Genomic DNA, 22,989 nt, shown 5'->3' with positions numbered 1-22,989 from the left:
TAGAATGTATTTTTATTTATTTTATATGCTGCTGCCGTCCTAGGAGACCATTACATTTATTCCAGCAAGTATTGAGTTAAAAAGCAACACACGTCAGTCAGATAAAACACAAAACAAATAAATCATAACCAGCGGTATTTTCACACGACTTTTTTTTAAATTACGCACTAACTCTGTAAACAGGCCACATAGGAAAGCTTAAAAGTATAATATTCTCTCGCCTCAACGATCTTAAAACGTACTTTTGAACAACAACACCAGAAAAGAGATGTTTTTTTAAATCTCTTTTCTGCTGCTGTTGTTGTTTCTGCTGCTGGAGCTCTGTTTGCGCCGTCTCGAATCAAGCTGCGGCCGCGGTGCATTCTGGGCAAGCGGTCAGTCTGAAGAACGCACAAGTCTGCTCTGATGCATGCTCGATAAAGAGGGCGGGCGAGAGTTCCGGTGATGGCGAAGCGGCGCCGGCGCATCCACAGAGCGGCTCGCTTAATACCAGTTTCTGTCCTCCCAACTTCTCAATTAACGACGGAGGAACTACATTGTTGCTGTCGGTAAAGTTCTTTCTCCATAATATGTCCGAACAAAAGCAAAATAAAAAACAGAAACGTAAGACAGAGCTCAAGTGCTGAAGCTAACGGACCACAATTACATTGCTAGCCAAAAAGAGATCAACGGCGGAAAATGGACGACGACTTCTCAACGGACTCGGAGGCTGCTACACCGGTGGTAGCCCCTCTTCCAGCCTGCCTTCCAAGTAAAAAGAAAGGGAAGAAGCGACTTGTCCCTGGAGGATCTTCAGGGAGTTTTGAAAACCTCCCTGAATTTTGCCTTCGCTGAAATTGAAGCTTTGAAAAATGACACACAAAAAGTTATCTGAGCTTTGCAACAGTCATGAAAAAACTATAAAGTGTGGACACTCGGCTCACTGAGAACGAAAGATACAAGCGGAGATGGTCTGTAAGACTGTATGGGTTACCAGAGGAAAGGGAGGAAATGTTAAAGCAAAAGTGATTGACATTTGTCAGCAATAGCCCCAACAACATATGAGTCAAGCCATCGATGTCGTGCACCGAATTGGAAGGAGGGACGCCGGCATCACACACCCTCGCTCCGTGATCATCCTCTTTGCCTTCCGCACAGTGAGGGACGACGTCTGGAAAAATGCACGAAACCACACTTTCCTGAGGGAGAAGAGGCTCCGCTTTTGGCGAGGATCTCACTCAGTCCGACAAGAAAACCCGAGAGAGGCTGTGGCCCCGCATCGAGAAGCCAGGAAACAAGGAAAGCGAGCTTTTTTTAGAGGAACCCGAGCCTTCATAGAGGATACGGAGATCTTTTAAGATGGTTCCTACTGAGCTACAACACCAGGAACTTGTTGTAATCTCTGAACCTGTGCCCGATCTTTCTATGGCTGTTTTAAAAGGGTAAGAGAATCTGTTCAGGTACCTGTTCTAATACCTGTGTTGCCTATATATATTCAGAGGATTGAATTCCATCCTCTCTCAAGGTTTTATTATATATTAATAATAACTAACAAATTTTTATTTACCATTATATTAACCCATTCATTCAGAATAACACAAGCACTTTCCAATTGCTTTAAAATGTTCCAGATCTACTTTAAAGAGGCAGAAGCTGTTATTGCTTAGGTTGGTTTTTTTTCTCGTAAAGAGAATTATTCTTTAGAGACTGATGAAACTACTTTCTATAAATGCCAGAGGACTACGTAACATTGTCAAAAGAAAAGCTGTTTTTATTTTTTGTAAGGACTACGATGCTGATATTATTTTCATCCAAGAGACTCATTCATGCAAAGAGGACGAAAAGTTATGGAAGAGTCAATGGGGAGAGGACATCTGGCTGACTCACGGATCCAATCACTCAGCAGGGGTCGCTATTCTCACTCATAATTTAAAGGGAAGATCGTTAATACTGTTAGGGATACCAATGGTCACTGGATTATTACTATTACCTGTTTTGGAAGATGTTTTTTTATTTTAGGCAACATCTATGGGTTCTGCTCACTCTCAACTCCAACAAAATTCAAACTATTGGAGGAACTGGACTCGGTGTTAAATGAGTTTGATGTCTAAATATCCTACAGCTAAGGTAATTTTGGGCGGTGACTTTAATATGGTTATGAATAACAATTAGACAGATGCCCGCCAAAACTAGCTCCAACCTCAAAAAAACTAATTGACTTTACAAAAAGACTGGATCTCATTGATATATGGAGGGAAAAAAATACATTATTAAAAACATTTACTTGGAGTAATAAAAACCATATGCTACAATCCAGGATAGATTTCTGGTTGATCTCAGCTGACTTAGAGCCCTCTGTTGAGTCATGCTCTGTTTCTCTCCGGCTGTTCTAACAGACCATAAGGCCATTTCTTTATCTATTCAGACAGCAAGGAACAAAGGGGGAAATTTCTAGTGGGTATTGGAAATTAAATAATTCTCTACTGTCTCATGAGGAACTAAAATGCAAATAGAACTCCTTATCTCAGAACAATGGGAAGATGCAAGAAAAGGGAATCATTTTGGGACTTCGTGGGAACTTCTCAAATACCAAATTAGAAGCGTCTGCTCGGGTTATGGCAAGATAGTGGCACACAAAAAGAGGATTGTGTAACATACACGCTAATCAACAATATTAACATGCTTACTGAAAAAGACAGCTGAGCCAAGAAGATAATAATGCCTTATTAGACTTACAAAACCAATTAGACGTTTTATATGAGAACAAAGCAAAAAAGGAGCTTTTTAAGGTCACGTAGGAACTGGATGGAACAGGAGAGAAAAACAGCAGATACTTCTTTTCCATGGAAAAAGAAGACAAGAAATCAATGTTATAAGAAACTTAAAATTGGAGAAAAATTAGCGAGGACAGTAAAGTTATTTCAAACTATTATCGGCTTTCTATGAAAAACTTTACTCAAAAGACAATAATCTTAAAGACCCAATGACATCTTTAGCCTCATCAACCCACCTAACTATGTAGATGAAGAATATAATCATATCTGTTGTCAGGACATAACTCTTGAAGAGATTAATTGGGCAATAACTCAATTAAAGGACAATAAATCCCCAGGCTGTGATGGTCTGACTTCCGAGATGTATAAATGCTTCTCTGAGTCATTAGGTAAATTTCTTCTGGCCGTCTTTAAAGAATCTCTGGACAGAGGGGAGCTTCCTCCCTCTCTGAGGCAGGGCGTCATAACACTTATTCCAAAACCTCACAAAGACCTCTATTAATTGAAAACTGGCGACCCATTACTTACTAAATAATGACTATAAGATACTAGCATCTATCTTAGCAAAACGTCTCAAATCTAATTTACACACTTTAATTGACGATTGCCAATCTGGTTTCATGAAAGAGCGTCACATAGCCAATAATATTCGCTTAGTGCTGGATCTAATAGAATACAAAGACTTTCTAAAAGATGAACACCTTATATTATTCTTAGACTTTCAAAAAGCGTTTGACACGGTAAGCCACAAATTTATTATTGACTCCTTAAACTTCTTTAATTTTGGTCAGACTTTTATTAATGCTGTGAAAACTCTGTACATGGGAGGAAACAGCTGTATTAAATTGGCGAATGGAACCCTCCTAGATTTTACATAAAGAAAGGTATCCGCCAAGGCTGCCCCACATCGCCTATTCTATTTTTAATTGTAGCTCAAATTCTATGTAACCTAATTCACAAGAGTCCATTCAAAGGAATTACACTAAATGAAAGAGAAATAAAGATATCACAGCTGGCTGACGACACAACATTGTTTCTAAAAAATGAATCCCAAATAGAAGATGCACTAAAGGTTGTGAACAAATTCTCAAAGAGCTCAGGTTTGAATCTAAATCTATCAAAATGGGAGCTGTTTTCTCTTAAAATAAGCACTCGGGTCAAATTTGCGGGATAAATATAAAGAACTTAGTAACCTATCTTGGAATTAAAATTAGTCATAATCACAATTTAATAACAGAGAGTAATCTTTCTTTACTGTACAACTCTATTAATAAAAAATTTATTCTTGGCTTACAAGAGATTTATCTACATTTGGCAGGGTTCTGCTTTCTAAAGCAGAAGGTCTCTCAAGAGCAGCATATTTATTTACATCTATAGAAATACCTAAAGTTCACTGTGCTAATCTAGACAAGCTAATTTATAACTTTATATGGAGGAAGAAGCCCCATAAAATCAGAAAAAACATCTTGACTAATAAAATTGAGGAAGGGGGTTTATCGGTAATAAACTTCTCTCTTTTAATGAGATATTAAAAATTAACTGGTTTAAAAGATTCCTGAAAAATCCAAACAGTCTGTGGAACATTGTTCCAAACTTCATCTTTGAAAAACTCGGCAAAATCACATTCTTACTTCAGTGCCCGTACTCCATCAACAGACTGCCAATCAAACTGTCAAACTTCCATAAACAGGCTCTAACTTGCTGGTCGCTTTTATACAAACACAATTTCTCCCCTCATAAATGTTTTATCTGGAACAATATGCACATCATACATAGAAACAAGACTCTCTTTATAGAAAACTGGTTTAAACATGATATTGTTCTGGTAGCCCAACTGTTAAATAACTCAAAACAAATTTTAACATATGACGAATTCACTCATAAATTTCACTTCCATCCTCCAAGAAAAGAATTTGACGTTGTAACCAGAGCCATACCCCATGGGATCATCACCCTACTTAGAGACGAGAAAGATTTGGATCAAATGACTGTTTTTGTCTCCAGCAATATTTTGATAAATGGTTTATCTTTTCTAGACAGAAGAGTCAACAACAAAGTAATTAAAAACCTTATATGTGCAAACTCTATCCCTGCCTCCAGGTACAAATGGTCCCCCCTGTATGAAAACATTTAACTGGAATAGAGCGTGGAGTAACCCACATAAATTTTTAATTACAAACAAAGTAAAAGAAATAACATTTAAAATCCTTCACCATTATTACCCCTGTAATGAGCTTATTTCAAAATTTATCCCCACTGTAGATGTAAAATGCTCCTTCTGCTCTTTGGACATAGAAACATTAGACCATTTACTTCTATAGTTGTTCACATAGCTCTTCTCTGTGGAATGATATGCAATGCTTTATTAATGGTCACTTTGGCTCAAACATGTCATAATTGAGCAGAACGGACTCTGGATCAGAGCAACCACAGAGACAGTCAGTTTGAGTCAGAAAATGGTTTTTATTAAACAAAGGACGGGGTGTGCGTCTGGTTGGCTCGTTCTGGGTCTGCTGGGAAGGATGAGAGTGATGTTGAACGACAGGTCTGAATCTGGTGAAAAGGTTGAGAAGGCTGAACTCACAGAGGCAGTGGCTTGGCAGAAGTCTGGGAGGGGGGTGTCCTGGGTCCGGGTGTATTCCAGTGGTTCTCTCTGCGATGCTGTGAGGTGAGCACCAGGAGGGAGGGTCAAGGTGGGTTTTCGGTAGGAGAACTGCAGGGTTCGAGGAGGGTCCAGGCTTGAAGGTTTCTCGGATTCTTTGAGTTTCTATAAGAGACCAAAACACAGAATTAGGATCGGCTCGGAAAAAACTCGGAATTTTAGCTGAAGTTGGTCAAGTACCACTCTGGAAGCGAGAAAGAACTGACGCCCTCCTCCTGGTCTCAGCTCCTTAAGTACGAGCCTTAATTGGCCGAGATGCAACACACCTGCCAGTCACACCCTGCAGCGGAGAGAGAGAGAGACCAGGCCTGCACCCAGACCAGCAGTATGACAAAACATTCTTTTATCCAGTTTTGACATTTTCTTTTATTTCTCTGACTCAAACCCCTCTATACAATATATAGTCAATCTATTTATTTTGCTTGGTAAATTCTTCATCCATAAATCAAAATTTATGAAGAACAAACCTCTTTTCAGTGTTTTTAAAATTGACTTAAAAAATTATATAATCTGCATCTCTGGATTAAAGGGTAAATCAGCATCAAAATGTTTACAACATTTATCTACTTTAACTTTATAATTCATTTGACTAATATTTATTTTTTGTTACTCTGGCTATTTACTTTAATTGTTGTTGTTGAAATGTGTCTTTTATGTATTTTATTTTATTTTGACTGTTTTTGTTTTCCCTTCATGCAAACGTGAACTGTAACTTTCTAATTTCTGTAATAAAAAAAATAAAAAATAAAAAAAATGCTTGTAAGTTTATAGGCATTGTCTGTTTGTATAAGATCTTAATGAGTTATTTCTTTGTTTTAAACCATGTTAGTAACTGTTAATAATTTGTTGAATATATTACACCTTCATTCTGTTCCAAAGATAAAACATTTGTATAAAATAAATGTCTGTTTTTTCATATATTACAATTATTTTCTTTCCCTCTTTCTCCTCTCAATTATTCGTGTCCTGACTCAGAAGAAACTCACTTAGATAGGAAAAACATTTATAGAATGTATTTATTTATTTATTTTATATGCTGCTGCCGTCCTAGGGAGACATTTACAATTTGTTCCAGCAAGTATTGAGTTAATAAAGCAACACACGTCAGTCAGATAAACACAAAACAAATAAATCATAACCAGCGGTATTATGCACACTACTTTTTTTTAATTACGCACTAACTCTATAAACAGGCCACATAGGGAAGCTTAAAAGTATAATGTTCTCACCTCAAACGATCTTAAAACGTACTTTTGAACAACAACAGCAGCAGAAAAGGGAATTTTTAACTTACCGCTGTGAGCTCTGTTTGCGCTGTCTCGAATCAAGCTGCAGCCGCGGTGCATTCTGGGCAAGCGGTCAGTCTGAAGAACGCACAAGTCTGCTCTGATGCATGCTCGATAAAGAGGGCGGGCGAGAACAACATCCGGGGAATTCGGCGCGTTCTCGATTTGGCGTTCTCGGGATTGGAACAGTGCTCGGGCTGAGGCTGATGACGTGCCACGAGCACACGAGAACGCTCAAGAACGCAGAGAAACGGCCAGTGGAGAGGTGGTAGTGATGGGAAATATGTTTGTTCGTTGGTGTATATATATATGGTTTTCTGTACAGTTGCTCAGTTGGAGTAGAGTAAAGGACTGTTTAAACCTGCTTTTGTGTCGTCATTTTCACTCCTCCACACATACGGTTTTCTGAAATAATGAAGAACACAATGTTTAGATTTAACCAATTGATTTTTATATTCATAACACATACAAATATACATATTTTTCTCTCTCTTTCTGTGTCTCTCTCTCTCTCATATATATATATATATATATATATATATATATATATATATATATATATATATATATATATATATATATATATATACGCACACACACATATTCACACTCCATTTCAGTTGGTGGCGGTAACATAGACATTATATACATAGACGCCTCATTGGACGCAGGTTTACACGTCGACGTCACCGCCATATTGTATGTGGCAGAAAGTAGTGAACGTTTATGTTCCCTCTGTATGTTTTAAGTATTCATATAGAAAGATATTGATGGAGCTTAAAATAATATATCCTATATGTATATGTATATATGTATGTATATGTGTGTGTGTGTGTGTGTATAGATATGTAGATATAGAAATATTAAGTAATTATGATATTACTTTATTGATACATACTCCGGTACAGTAGGTGGCGGTATGCACCTAAAACTTAAGGTTGCAATCTGCCTTTAAACAAAAAGAAGAAGAAGAAGAAGTTGCTTCAGATAGAACGTCATCCTGTGCAACTTCCTGGTTACGCGGTATCTTTCCCAATAAAAACAACCTATTTCGTTTCTTTTAAATATCGTCGTTTAAAGGGTTCTTTGAATCAGCCCTTTTCTCACCGCCCACCAGAGAGGGGGTTTCCACAGGCTGCTGATCAAAGTTAGCTGCGGGCTAACTTCACCGACAGGCTCCAACCATGTCCGCCTCAGCTGGCTGCTCCCCGTCGGGCCACAGCTCCGGCCTGGGTCCCGGGATGTCCATGTTTCGTTGGCTGGAGGTGCTGGAGAAGGAGTTCGACAAGGCGTTTGTTGACGTGGATCTATTGCTCGGAGAAATAGATCCCGACCAGGTGGATATCACCTACGAAGGAAGGCAGAAAATGACCAGTCTGAGCTCTTGTTTTGCTCAGCTCTGCCACAAAACACAGACGGTGTTCCAGCTCAACCACAAACTGGAGGTTAGTGGGCATGTTTTCCATCGGTGAGTCCATATTTAGAGCTGGCCAGGAGGACTGAGCTAGCTGGGTTGTTCCCGGGCCGGGACCATGGTTGGGCCATGGTGGTCAGCATCTGACGGCAGGCCTGAGTTCCGCCTCCTCCCGGAGCCAGGAGCTCTGAAACCAGAATGACTGAACAACCCTGTTACCACTTGGTTCCAGGATGAGAGAATATTAATTGAGCTGACTAACAGAGCCAATGGTGACTTTATTTTCCACGCAACCAGTCTCAGATCATTTTGTCACTGTTGTGGCTCCATTCCTCTGTGCTTTGTTTCAGCTTTACTAATGAGGAGAAATGTTTTCTCACCTCTTGTTTGACTTTTTTCTGTTGCTAATGTTCTGCTCAAAGGATGCTAGTTCATCTACTCATGCACTTCATTTTGTTAGCTGAATTCCACCATCCTTTAAGTTGGGTTGCTTTCAGACAAAGATGGACATATTGTAGAAGAGACCTGCTGGTATCTGTAAAGTCTATAATATGACTGGACGAGAGGGTTTACCGAGCCTATCATCGTTCCTCTCTGCTGGGATGGCAGGGATTATTTGTGTTATGTAGAGGATTTAACAATTAAGTTAAATGTCCTGTCCCCCGCGACCCGACCCCGGATAAGCGGAAGACGACGGACGGACGGACGGACGGTCCTGTCGTGGAGGAGTGAAAATGACGACACAAAGGAAGCAGGTTTAAACAGTTCTTTACTCCAACTGAGAGCAACTATACAGAAAACCTATATGTACCACCAAACAAACATATTTGCCCCCCCCCAACACTCAGTAGGGTAAAAAAAACAAACTAATCCAGATCCTTGCGTTTCAACAAACGCCCAAAACAGCTGAACTTGGACCCTGTAGGATGATCCTGGGACATCTGTGCCTGAGGACGACACAGGGGCTGTGGGGGGGTTGAGCTCCAATAAATGAGGATCTCTGGAGGGAGAACAGCGGTCCATTAAAATAGTGGAGGGGGGTCTTCCTCTGCGAGGAGCTTGTGCCGTTACCACCTGATCGTCCCCCAAGACATGAGCGGGTTTGAGCCTGTCAACACAGATAGTTTCCTTACGCCCTCCCAAATCCAAAAGAAAATGTTTAGGCCCTGGTTCAAGGACTCTGAAAGGGCCATCATACAAAGGTCGTAGGGGTGTTCTGTGTGCATCGTGTCGAACAAAAACTAATTTAGAGGTCTCTAAGTTCTCAGGAACAAAGGACTGGGGCAAACAATGGTGAACAGGGGTGGGAACATGAAAGGAGTCTCCCTGAGGGAAAAAACGTTGCCCAAGTGGACTGAACTGTGGCGCAGGGGAATCAGGTAAAAATGCCCCAGGGACATGCAGGGGCTGACCGAAAACCAGTTCAGCTGTGGAAGTGCCAAGGTCCTCTTTAACGGCTGAACGCAAACCAAGCATGACCCATGGAAGGCGGTCAACCCAGTTACCATCAGTCAAAGAAGCGCGGAGCGCAGCTTTCAATGACCCGTGGAACCGCTCACACAACCCATTAGCCTGCGGATTGTACGCAGTGGTGCGGTGGATCTTGACCCCCAGACCATCGGCCATGACGGACCAAAGCTCTGAAACGAACTGTGGGCCCCTGTCAGAGGGAGGGCCAAAACGTCCAACCCAGTTGGACAGGAAAGCCCGGGTCACTGCTGCTGACGTTATGGATGACAGGGGAACCACTTCCCCACTTTTCTGTTTCAGTGCACCGTAAAGCGGCTGCAGAAGTTGTGCCGCTTTGGGGATAAAGCGGTTGTAAAAATTAACCATCCCCAAGAACTCCTGCAGGGCTTTAACCATCTGGGGGTGGGGAAAATTGGCCACCCAAATTGCCATTTTGCTGGGTTGACAATCAGGCCATGTGCCGCCAAACGATGAAAAACCTGACGTAGGTGGGACATGTGCTGGTCGGCCAAGCTGCTGGCCACAAGGATGTTGTCAAAATACATAAAAACGATGGACAACCCATGCAGAACGGAATCTATCAACCGCTGAAATGTTTGAGCTGCACCTTTAAGGCCGAATGGCATGCGTAAAAACTCAAACAGGCCAAACGGAGTGATCACTGCTGTTTTAGGAATGTCCTCAGCTCTCACGGGAACCTGGTGATAACCCTTCACCAAATCCACTTTAGAAAAAATGGATGTCCCAGCGAGATGGACAGAGAAATCCTGGATGTGGGGGATTGGATAACGGTCATTCTCTGTCACGTTATTTAGACAACGGAAATTCCCACAAGGCCGCCACTGGCCGTCCGAGGCTTCTGCTGTTTCCTGGTGGCGATCGCTGCCATCACCGACGGCTGATCAACCACTGAAGCCGGCAAAGGCTCAGAAGAAGCTGCTGTAGTTTCCTTGGCTAGCAATTAGACCGTGAAGGTCTTGGAAGCCAGGAGGATGCAATCAGCTTCTTCAGCTAGCTGTAATCCTTCTCCCGCAGCAGGGACGAGTTAGCCAGAGCGATCTGCACTGGGGCCGGGAGTTGTTGCAGGAACAGGTGGATGAAAAAAAATCCATCGTCGTCACCCAGCAAGGACAGCATGCTTTCCATCAGCTCCAAAGCCAAGCCATCCCCTAACCCCAAAAGAGAAAGCAACTTCTCGGCGCGTTCTGCGTCGGAGAGGGAGTAACGGCGGAGAAGCAGGTGTTTGAGGGCGCTGTAATTTCCGTCCGCCAGAGGGTTGCAAAGCAGGGTCATTGCGCGCCCGGTGGATGGCTGATCCAGCGCTGAAACCCCTTAAGCCGGGCGTACACTGTACGAGTTTTTCAGTCGTGGTACTTATATACATCTCAAACTGTGCGACGGAACCGCGGGGTTTAAAAAGTTCACCGCTCACGATCTGTGCGGCGCGACGCTCGGACGAGACCGGACTGCTCACACTGTGCGTCGTGTCCCCTCTGGGACCGCTCGCTGTGGTGGCAGAGGCAGGCGAGCGACGGTAGGTGACAGGGACCCAGAGCAGGGGTTCGAGCCCAGCTGTGGCGAGGCCCGCAGGAGGCACCGGGCGTCGGGGGAACGGAGGGGAGAGAGAGGAGGGACGAGAGGCACCGGCGGCCGCGCGGCACGGCAGGTCGCCTGGCCCGCAGTCCCCCCTCCTCCCCCCCCCATCCACGATCAAGCTGAAATTCGGCCCGATTCAAAAAATGCTTGCACGACTGAAGAATCGGCCCGAAAAGGGGAAAAACTCGTACAGTGTATGCCCGGCTTTAGTGGTACTTTGTGTCGTCTGATGAGATTCCACGAAGAGCAAACTGTGCTTCGACGTGGAAGAACCATGATTGTGGATCATGTAGCCAGAAATCCGGAATCTTAATTCAATTAAATTTTATTTATATAGCACCAATTCATGAAACATGTCATCTCGAGGCACTTTACAAAGTCAAAATCAATCATATTATACAGATTGGTCAAAAATGTCCTATATAAGGGAACCAGTTGATTACATCAAAGTCCCGACAAGCAGCATTCACTCCTGGAGAAACGTAGAGCTACAGGGAGAGTCGTCTGCATTGTACATGGCTTTGCAGCAATCCCTCATACTGAGCAAGCATGAAGCGACAGTGGAAAGAAAAACCACCCATTAGCGGGAAGGAAAACGTCCTGCAGAACCAGGCTCAGTATGAACGGTCATCTGCCTCGACCGACTGGAGGTTACAGAAGACAGAGCAGAGACACAACAAGACAGACAAAAAGCACAGAAGGAAACATTGATCCAGTAATCTGTTCTATACTAGATCATAATAGCGGATGAGCTGTCTTCTCTTGATGATTTCTCAGATATCAGAACACCAGACCAGATGTATCTACTATGAAGAAAAAAAAGAGAGAGAACAAAAAGTTATAAGCAGAAATGATGACAAGCAATGCATAATTGAAGAACAGTAGAACTCGATAGAGTGAGAAAAATAGATCCTGATGTCCTCCAGTAGCCTAAGCCCATAGAAGCACATCCCCAAAGATAGGTCAGGGCAACATGAGCCACTCCAGGGTTTCCCGCAGCGCTATCTTGGCGAGGCGGCCGCCTCGCAAAACTCACGCAACCGCCTCGCCAACATTCCAAAAAAAAAAAAAAAAAAAAAAACACTCGATATGCTTGCATGTTTATTTAATGTTAACACGTGGTTTTTTGTTGTTGCTTTTGCGCGTGCATATAGTGAATAGCAGGGAAAAAACACATGGATACGGCAATCCCCACCAAGTAGACAGAGATGCTGGGAAACCTCGATGTGTTCTCATCAGACAGCGGACGGCTTTCTCAACCGGCTCCCAGAGTTTGTTGGATTTCAAACTTTCAGGTCTTGTTTGGCTTCTCCTTTGCATCCTTTTTAAGAGATCAAGCAGATTATACTGATCTTGACGGTCATTGCTGCCCTTTGGAATGAGACGCAACATGTTAGAATAATGATTTTACTGAGATGTGTAACACAGTTTGTTTATTATCATGTTTGGTGACGATTAGACTTACTGCTCAGTAGGGCAGTATGTGTCCCTGTAACAGACATTTGCTTTGGAAGCCTACAGATGTTGCATTTCGTCTAGTGTAATTCCTAAAAAGAAAAAAGATTCTCTGCATAAAAATCATTTGATGTTTCCTCAGAGCTGCAGGCCACCGCCCCAGCGACGATAACTAGTTCAGTGCCTTTTAGCTCCCAGCTGGTCTTGTATCACCTGGGTGATGTTTTAGTGGGTTCTCCATCTTTCCCCAAGGCCACCACGGTTGTTTTAATCTGACTGATGTTCCTTTTGTGCCTTTGCTCCACCCTTCCTCTCTTTACACGTCTACTTTTGTCTGATCCAGGCCCAGCTCGTTGACCTGCGCTCTGAGTTGACTGAAGCTAAATCTGAGCGGACGGTGGTGGAAAAGGAGGTCCATGACCTGCTGCTGCAGCTTCATGCTCTGCAGTTGCAGCTTAGCGCCAAGCAGGGTCAGGCAGAAGACTCTGACAGCATCAAAGACAGGCTGGTAGGTGGGACTGGCCAGCATCGGGGCGACTATCACTAAACACTAAAGAAGCCTTAGCCCAGGATCATGTGTTTATTTATATATATATATATATATATATATATATATATATATATATATATATATATATATATATATATATATATATACTCACCGGCCACTTTATTAGGTACCCCATGCTAGTAACGGGTTGGACCCCCTTTTGCCTTCAGAACTGCCTCAATTCTTCGTGGCATAGATTCAACAAGGTGCTGGAAGCATTCCTCAGGGAGTTTGGTCCATATTGACATGATGGCATCACACAGTTGCCGCAGATTTGTCGGCTGCACATCCATGATGCGAATCTCCCGTTCCCCCACATCCCAAAGATGCTCTATTGGATTGAGATCTGGTGACTGTGGAGGCCATTTGAGTACAGCGAACTCATCGTCATGTTCAAGAAACCAGTCTGAGATGATTCCAGCTTTATGACATGGCGCATTATCCTGCTGAAAGTAGCCATCAGAAGTTGGGTACATTGTGGTCATAAAGGGATGGACATGGTCAGCAACAATACTCAGGTAGGCTGTGGCGTTGCAACGATGCTCAATTGGTACCAAGGGGCCCAAAGAGTGCCAAGAAAATATTCCCCACACCATGACACCACCACCACCAGCCTGAACCGTTGATACAAGGCAGGATGGATCCATGCTTTCATGTTGTAGACGCCAAATTCTGACCCTACCATCCGACTGTCGCAGCAGAAATTGAGACTCATCAGACCAGGCAACGTTTTTCCAATCTTCTATTGTCCAATTTCGATGAGCTTGTGCAAATTGTAGCCTCAGTTTCCTGTTCTTAGCTGAAAGGAGTGGCACCCGATGTGGTCTTCTGCTGCTGTAGCCCATCTGCCTCAAAGTTCGACGTACTGTGCGTTCAGAGATGCTCTTCTGCCCATCTTGGTTGTAACGGGTGGTTATTTGAGTCACTGTTGCCCTTCTATCAGCTCGAACCAGTCTGGCCATTCTCCTCTGACCTCTGGCATCAACAAGGCATTTCCGCCCACAGAACTGCCGCTCACTGGATGTTTTTTCTTTTTCGGACCATTCTCTGTAAACCCTAGAGATGGTTGTGCGTGAAAATCCCAGTAGATTAGCAGTTTCTGAAATACTCAGACCAGCCCTTCTGGCACCAACAATCATGCCACGTTCAAAGTCACTCAAATCACCTTTCTTCCCCATACTGATGCTCGGTTTGAACTGCAGGAGATTCTCTTGACCATGTCTACATGCCTAAATGCACTGAGTTGCCGCCATGTGATTGGCTGCTTTGAAATTAAGTGTTAACAAGCAGTTGGACAGGTGTACCTAATAAAGTGGCCGGTGAGTGTGTGTATGTATATATATATATATATATATATATATATATATATATATATATATATATATATATATATATATATAAAATGAAGGGGTGGACAATATGAGGACGGGGATTAACAGCTGCTAACCTAGTCTTTACAAAGAAATTCGACATGAAACTTTTTAATCTCTCAATAATTTTCTTATATAAGTATAAATAACTTTTATATTTCTGAAGGGGCAAACTAATACAAATTTCTGTATCACGTTGTATTTATTTAAGACTGGTGCTTTTAAACCTTCTATTAAATAGTTTGGTAAAGTGTAAGTTTAAGTACATTGTGTTTGGAAACTGATTTCTAATTGCAGTTATTACAGATTTTGGTTAACTTGATATCTATGACATGGACTACATAGTAGTAGTACATACATTATTGCAAATCCAAAATGATTTGCATTACTAGTTGAATTTGAGCCTTTTTGCTCATTTTATTTTGAATCCAAAGTTTGTATGCAGACTAGTTTATAAGGCAAGCTTTCTGCTCCTGGCATGGTGTACCTGCTGACAGTGTTTCCCCTTCTCTGTCTATGCTACTATATCTCCACCTCCACCAGCGTTACTACCACTGCTACCACCGTTGTGTGTGCTATCTCTTCCATTGCCGACTGTTCTCTAACCTCAACCTTCTTCTTTTCTTTTTCTCCTTCATTTGCCTTAAAGCTTGCAACAACCTTGGAAGGGATGGTAAGTTTTTTTTGGCGCATGCTTTGTCAAAGATCAGCTCTTTTGTTAGGAATAAATTTTTTCTAGGTCAGTTTCAGGTGGCCTTTGATAGGTTCCTTGCTGCAAGGGGCAGAAAGCTCTGCAGTGATGTTTGGTGTTCTGGTCTTGTTGCGCAAAGTAAACCGATCAAAGAAACTACTGACATAACGTAAAAAAGGAACAATCAGACTTCCGCTGTCAACATTTGTCAATATGATTCAACATGGCGAGTCGCGGTCAAGCGGAGACTATGGTGGCCATCTTGTTTGTCTTGGCTGAGGGATTCTCTGGCGCTGCACGTCACTCCAACATATAAAGCCTGCCCACGCATGTGATTGGTCAGTATCAGGAGAGAGGGCTCTATGGAAGCAGTTTGCTGCATAGCAAAGCAAAAGCGAACCTGAGTCTGGCTGGCCAGGCTACCAAGCTGGGGCACCATTTGATTATCAGGAAATAGCCTGTTTTATGAAAAAGTAAGGTATCGGGAGAGATCGGCAACACACAGATAAAAACACAAACACTGTTTCTGCTAGAATAATTATGCCCTTTATTATTCCTCACAGGATACAGCAAACAAACAGCAAGTACTTCTCAAACACTATTTCTGCTAGAATAACTATGTCCTTCATTATTCCCCACAGAATATAGCAAACAAACAGCAAGCACTTCTCAAACACTATTTTTGCTAGAATAACTATGTCCTTCATTATTCCCCACAGAATATAGCAAACAAACAGCAAGCACTTCTCAAACACTATTTTTGCTAGAATAACTATGTCCTTCATTATTCACCACAGAATATAGCAAAGTAGCAAGCATTAAAGCCGACAAGCTTTCAAACAGGCGTGATGTTCAACAGATTCTCAGAATCAGCTCTTACCCTTGGCATAGGACTGGGAAGCTGGGTCAGTCCGGATTAGAGCGACATCAAAGCGGCCGGGCGTCCACAAACCCACGGCAGACTTCATCGTCTGAGGGCGGTTCCCTAATTTTTATACTAATAAACAAAGTGCCAGATGGAAGCTAGAGTGGCCAGTTCTCTCTCCCAGCTGATCTTTTCGTCCCGTTTCCAAAACAAAAACCGTTCCCAGCATCTCAGCAGTGTGGGAAGCAAAATAACATTGCAAACTCAGAATACAAATATGAGCAAAATAAGGAATACAGAGATTGAATCAGTCTTTCCCACAACACATTGTCATAAGTTCCCACCACAAGTTAACACAATAACACATGTGGTTCTCAGTTTTATGTGAGAAACATAATTACAGGCCAAACTCAGAGAACGAGCATATACGTTGCTCTTAGTTTATGTGAACTCAAAAACAAGTAATATAAGTGAAACAAGTTATATAACTGAGCAGGTTTTCCCATAATATATTGTCAAAAAGCAAAAATAATTATTTGGTATATCATAGCCAAAAGTTATCAATGTGTTATCAGTTATTGTTTTATGAATACAAGGAAGAGGGCTCTTGGCTACTACCACCGTCTTCCAAACACAGATTTTATAACGATTTCTTTAATTCCATCTTTAAAAAGGCAATAACCATTTAGAAGATAAAAACTATTTTTTTGTCCCAACACAGAGTTTCCGAAACACTATATACCTCAACTCATCCTCAACTCCAAATACAAGCTGTTACTGTCTGACAAACGGTTTAGAATCCCTGCTTGCAGACTTAACAGATTTAAAAACTCATTTGTCCCTTCATCAATCAGATTGTTAAATAAAGCAGGCATATAGTATTTTGTCATGCTTCTGATGCTCTGGTCTTATCTGCTGGTCTGATTTTCTGGTTCATTTGCTGGATTGCATATGTGAATGTCTCAGGGCTCTTTTATGGATCAGCTTTTATCAAGCAATATGTTTACTTGTTTTATTTCTATCTCTCTCTCTCTCTCTCTCTCTCTCTCTCTCTCTCTCTCTCTCTCTCTCTCTCTCTCTCTCTCTCTCTCTATATATATATATATATATATATATATATATATATATATATATATATATATATATATATATATATATATATATACATAATTACTGCAATAATGATGTCATTATTGTCTTTTTCTTCTCTGTATTTTGGTTAATATTCTGTTTCTTGCCATGAAACTAAAACTAGTATTAAAAATAAGAAACTTTTTTACAGTTCCTGTTGTCTTTATGCCACTTAAATAGTTTGTGTCCTTTCTAGGAACAGGAACTCCAGGCTGGTAAGAAAGAGAAATTAAGTGAGGCAAGACTGGAAGCAGAAGTCCGACTTTTTAAGAAAGAAAATGAGGCCCTTCGTAGACACATTGCCGTTCTGCAGGCTGAGGTGTATGGAGCCAGGCTAGCTGCTAAATATTTGGACAAGGAACTGGCTGGCAGGTAAGAAAATTCTGCTCACATTCTTGAACTAAATTAAGACCAGTACCAGGTAATAACTGGTATCTATGAAGAGGTAATGTTGGTTGGACAGACACATAGTTCCCTGACTGATGGCTAGAATTTGACATCAGTATTTGTTATTGCTATTTACTTACAAAGTTTAAGCCTGGTAGCTTTTTTTATGAATGTTTTGCCAGCAAAACATGGTGTCCCTAACCCTTTACTTGAATGTCGACATGGTCAAAACATGTCAGTTCTCAGTACCAAACAGTAATGGTGTCTACTAATACATTTCTTCGCACCCAATGCACCCTGGGTCACTCTGGTCCACTGGTGTATTTACTAGATATATAAGGGGCTCGTTTTCTTTTACCCTATTTGTTGGGTCAACCTTCAGAAGGCTTTTTAAAAAAGATTCATGTTGCACAATAAAGGAGATCAGATTTTGCTAGAGGTAGGCGGGGTTGGGGGACTACAAACCTTGCAGTATTTGTGCCTTCACAAACACACAAGAATCCATCTTTAACCCTCCAGCTTCCACCATTTGTGTCTGGACCAAAAAACAGTCTGGTCCAATCACATTGCAGTATTGAGGTTTAAGGCGGGACATACTGGTGAGACAAAAGCACAAGGAGTTGAGCCCACAGCCAAAGCAACATAGACATGCACAAGGACACACGCGTAGCTGCTGCTCTCTCATCTGTTTAGTCAGAATCCACAATTTCTTTTTTGAAAGAAGAAAAGCACGAAGTGCTGTAAAGAACTTACCCTGTTGTGGTTTCACATGGTGGTGCAGCTTCTGGTTTATTTGATACCGTGAATGGCTAAAACCAACCTTTGGAAGGTGGGCACTAGGTGTCGCTCCATCTAATCAGCTTGGAGAGTTCTGCTCCTTTCCTCAAACTGATTCCATGGGAGCAGTCCCCAATTGATAATGTGCAGAACATAGAGTGCTACACATTACCAATCTGGCTGGCCAGGTTAGAACACTACCATTCAGTGATGTGCACTTCAGCTCTGTAAAAACTTTACTCCTTAAGATGAAGGTTATGTATGTAACTGCCGTTTTATTAATCCCAGATGACCACCAGAGGGTGGTGCTGAAAGCAGTTCATGTTTCCTTTGTGCAGTTGCCATTCAAGTTCAATTCAATTAAATTTTATTTATATAGCGCCAATTCATGAAACATGTCATCTCACGGCATTTACAAAGTCAAATTCAATCGTATTATACAGATTAGGTCAGATTATACAGATTGGTCAAAAATGTCCTATATAAGGGAACCAGTTGATTGCATCAAAGTCCCGACAAGCAGCATTCACTCCTGGAGAAGCGTAGAGCTACAGGGAGAGTTGTCTGCATTGTCCATGGCTTTGTAGCAATCCCTCATACTGAGCAAGCATGAAGCGACAGCGGAAAGAAAAACTCCCCATTAATGGAAAGGAAAAACCTCCAGCAGAACCGGGCTCAGTATAAACGTCATCTGCCTCGACCGACTGGGGTTTACAGAAGACAGAGCAGAGACACAACAAGACAGACAAAATAGCACAGAAGCACACATTGATCCAGTAATCTGTTCTACATTAGATGGTAATAGTGACTTAAACTTAGACTTAGACAACTTTTCTTTGTCATTTTTTATGCACAGAGTGCGTACAGAACGAAATTTTGTTGCATACAGCTCGTAAATTACAGTAAATTTAATTACAGTATAAGGTGCAGCAGTGTTAAAAGTAAACATTTGAAATGTAAACCATTTGTATGTGCAGAATTGATTGTGCAAAGGGCATTTGTGCAAGAATGCACTTATAAACTAAGAGTTCGGCAGCATTTGTAATGCTAGATAGAGATGCAGTGATTCAAATGTGCAAATATGCGAATGTTGTGCAGAGTTTAAAGTTTATAGTTCAACAGTGTGATGGCAACAGGGAAAAAGCTTTTGCAGAACCTGGTGGACTGCAGCGGATGCTGCGAAAAGCAGGGAGAACAGTCTATTGTGGGGGTGTGAGGGGTCCCTGATGATGTTACGGGCTCGGGACACGCAGCGCTGAGATGAAATGTCTTATGGAGGGAAGAGGAGCCCCGATGATCCCTTCTGCTGTCCTCACCACTCTCCTCACGTTCTTCCAGTCGGAAGCACTGCAGCCTCCACACTACACAGAGAGACAGCTGGTCAGAATGCTCTCTATGGTGCTTCTGTAGAAAGTCGTGAGGATGGGCGGGGGCAGGTGGGCTCTCCTCATCCTCCGCTGGAAGTACAAGCACTTCTGTGCCCTCTTCACCAGTGACATGTAGTTCACAGACCAGGTGAGGTTGTCTGTGATGTGCAACCCCAGGAATTTGGTGCTGCTGACCACCTCCACAGCTGAGCTGTTGATGAGCAGTGGAGCGTTGTATGGCAGGTTCTTCCTGAAGTCGACGATGATCTCCTTCGTCTTCTCCACGTTCAGGATCAGGCTGTTGTCTTTGCACCAGCCCACCAGCTGCTCAACCTCCTCTCTGTAGTCCTGATCGTTGTCTTTTCTGATCAGGCCCACCACCGTTGTGTCATCTGCAAACTTTAGGATGTGATTGGTGTTGAACCTGGGGACGCAGTTATGAGTCATCACGGTGAACCGCATGGGGCTCAGGACGCAGCCCTGAGGGAAGCCCGTGCTGAGGGTGATGACATCAGAGGTGTTCTGTCCGACCCGGACTGACTGAGGTCTGTTGGTGAGAAAGTCTAGCAGCCAGTTGTGAAGGGGTGTGCTGAAGCCCAGATGTTCCAGTTTTTCCACCAGATGCTGTGGGATGATGGTGTTGAACGCTGAGCTGAAGTCCAGGAACAGCGCGTTCGTGTTATTCTCCTCCAGGTGTGTCAGGCTCAGGTGAAGAGCGGAGGAGATGGCGTCCTCAGAGGAGCGGTTCCGCCGGTAGACAAACTGAAACGGGTCGAATGTTGGGGGGAGACTGGAGATGATGTGCTCTTTCACCAGTCTTTCAAAGCACTTCATCATGATGGGTGTCAGTGCAACAGGCCGGTAGTCATTAAAACAGGTGACTTGAGGTTTCTTCGGCACCGGGATGATGGAGGCAGACTTGAAGCATGCTGGCACTGTGGCTTGGTCCAGCGAGGTGTTAAAATGTCTGTGAGGACACCAGCCAGCTGACCTGCACACTCCTTGAGAACCCGCACAGGTATGTTGTCAGGACCTGGGGCCTTCCGCTGGTCGACTCTCCTGAGTGTCTTCCACACGTCGGCTGTGTCAAGGCAGAGGACCTCCTCTTCCTGATGGGATCAGCTTTCACTGCTGGAGTGCTGTTTAGTGCCTCAAACCTCCCAAAGAAGTTATTTAGTCCATTAAGGAAGTCAGCATCAACTTCACCCACCGGGGGGGAGGGCGTGTTGTGTTCAGTGATCGCCCGTATCCCTTTCCACATGCTCCTGGTGTTGCTGGCGTCATGGAAAAGCTCCTGGATTTTCTGACTGTGGTTCCGCTTCGCTAGCCTGATGGCACGGTTCAGGTTGGCTCTCACTGTCCTCAGTGCCTCCTTGTCACCAGACTTGAAGGCTGAGTTCCTTGCTTTTAGCGCTTGACGGACCTCCTCAGTAATCCAGGGTCGTTGGTTGGCTCGGGTGATGATGGTCTTGGTGGTGCTGACTTCCTTAATGCACTTGTTGATGTAGGCTGACACAGTCATGGCGTACTCCTCAATGTCGATCTTGTCCTCATATGTTGCTGCAGCTTTGAACATGTCCCAGTCAGAGCACTCAAAACAGTCCTGGAGCGCCTCCATTGCTCCCTCAGTCCACACCCTCACCTGCCTCACTGTAGGTTTAGCTCTGATCAGCAGGGGCCTGTATGCAGGAATTAGCATCACAGAAAGGTGTTCTGAAGAGCCCAGGTGGGGGCGGTGGGCTGCTCTGAATGCGCCTTTTAGGTTTGTGTAAACTAAGTCTAGAGTGTTCTCTCCCCAAGTTGCAAAATCCACGTGTTGGTAGAAATAAGGGAGAACAGTTTTCATATTTGCCTGGTTAAAATCCCCAGCAATGATGAAAACCCCCTCTGTGTGTGCAGATTGCAGCTCAGAGATAGTCCGATTGAGAACACTCATGGCCTCTTTTGTATTAGCGCTCGGAGGGACGTACACCGCTGTGATGATAACAACAGTAAACTCTCTAGGCCGATAAAACGGTCTGCAACTAATAATCATGAGCTCAATGTCCGGAGAGCAAGAGTTTGTGACTAATCTAACATTTTTACACCAGGTGTTATTGATGTAAATGCAGAGTCCGCCTCCTCGGGTCTTACCGCTGAGTTCTTTGTTCCTGTCGGCGCGGAAAGTAGCTAGCCCCTCCAGGCTAACGGCGTTGTCCGGGATTGATGATGTAGCCCATGTCTCCGTCAGGATCAGAGCGCAGCAGTCCCTGAACTCCCTCGTTGCAGAGACCTCAAGTTGTAAATGGTCTGTTTTGTTGTCCAGTGAGCGGACGTTGGAGAGCAAGATGGATGGTAGCGGTGATCTATGAGGGTTAGCCTTTAGCTTAGCTGCTAAACCTCAGCGGCAGCCACGTTTCTTCAGCCGGCTGCACCACTTCCGCTTCGTTCTCCACCGGCATGAGCAGCTCGTCGAGTCCGCCGCCTCACAGGCCCCCAGGACTGGTACCCGTAGTTCTCCGAAGCCGTGTAAACAATCGAACATAGTAGTGGTTACAAGTCCAAAAACACTGCATGACCGTAACTCCAGCAGGCGCTGGCAGTCAAGTACTGATTGGCTGGGTAGATGAGAGGTTTCTAGCGAGTTTGGCGGCATTTTCTTTATGAAAAATGTCTGAGAGTCGGTCGGAGCTGTACTCCTAGCCGCTGCCCCGGAGGCGCCGCGGGACAGGTTTTTTTTTTTTTTTTTTTTTTGACCAGATGACCACTCAGAACCTACACATTCTGAGGTCATCCGAGGCTCTGTTCTTACAGAATTAAGGATTGACATAGAATCTGTGGCATTCATCCCGGACTCATAGAACCATAGTTACATATGTAACTTTCCTTCTTATTTCATCCCTCCTGACCACCAGAGGGTGGTGCTCAAAGTACTGACTGACTAATACCAACTATTGCCCCTTTTCTACAGTGCCCCTTGGATTCGCTTCAATAGGGGTCTGTTTGTCTAAATTTGCTTCGCGTGATTTTTGATTACAACTGAATGTGTCACAAATGGTGGAAGGGTGTCCGCTGTAAGGTGGCGCTGGGAGACAGAAAAGCGACTTGACCAAATTTTTATGTTGGCCTAATCCAGACTCTGACCACAAGGTTGGCTAAAACTGGGAAAGGGAGCGAAAGAGCCCCAGAGGGTGATACACTGCAATTCCAGCCAATAGTCCAATATGTCACAGGTG

General features: G+C 43.3%; 1 protein-coding gene across 2 annotated transcripts in view; it reads left to right on the top strand.

Moving 5' to 3' along the window:
- Positions 1–7,650: 7,650 nt before the first annotated feature.
- Positions 7,651–22,989, top strand: part of LOC105920335 (golgi-associated PDZ and coiled-coil motif containing) — a 35,319-nt gene continuing 19,980 nt past the window's right edge. The window contains exons 1-4 of one of the 2 annotated variants that reach the window (XM_036134611.1): positions 7,652–8,146; positions 12,980–13,144; positions 15,206–15,229; positions 17,440–17,615. In XM_036134611.1, coding sequence (XP_035990504.1) covers positions 7,886–8,146; positions 12,980–13,144; positions 15,206–15,229; positions 17,440–17,615 — 626 coding nt within the window. In that variant the 5' untranslated portion in view covers positions 7,652–7,885. Of the gene's footprint in view, positions 8,147–12,979; positions 13,145–15,205; positions 15,230–17,439; positions 17,616–22,989 lie in introns of both variants that reach the window. The other variant, XM_012855907.3, reaches the window with a different exon arrangement.

The sequence above is a fragment of the Fundulus heteroclitus genome, unplaced genomic scaffold (genome assembly GCF_011125445.2).
Source record: "Fundulus heteroclitus isolate FHET01 unplaced genomic scaffold, MU-UCD_Fhet_4.1 scaffold_86, whole genome shotgun sequence".
Lineage (NCBI taxonomy): Eukaryota > Metazoa > Chordata > Actinopteri > Cyprinodontiformes > Fundulidae > Fundulus > Fundulus heteroclitus.
The sequence above is the reverse complement of the archived record's forward strand: the minus strand, read 5'-3'. Positions and strand labels throughout refer to the sequence as shown.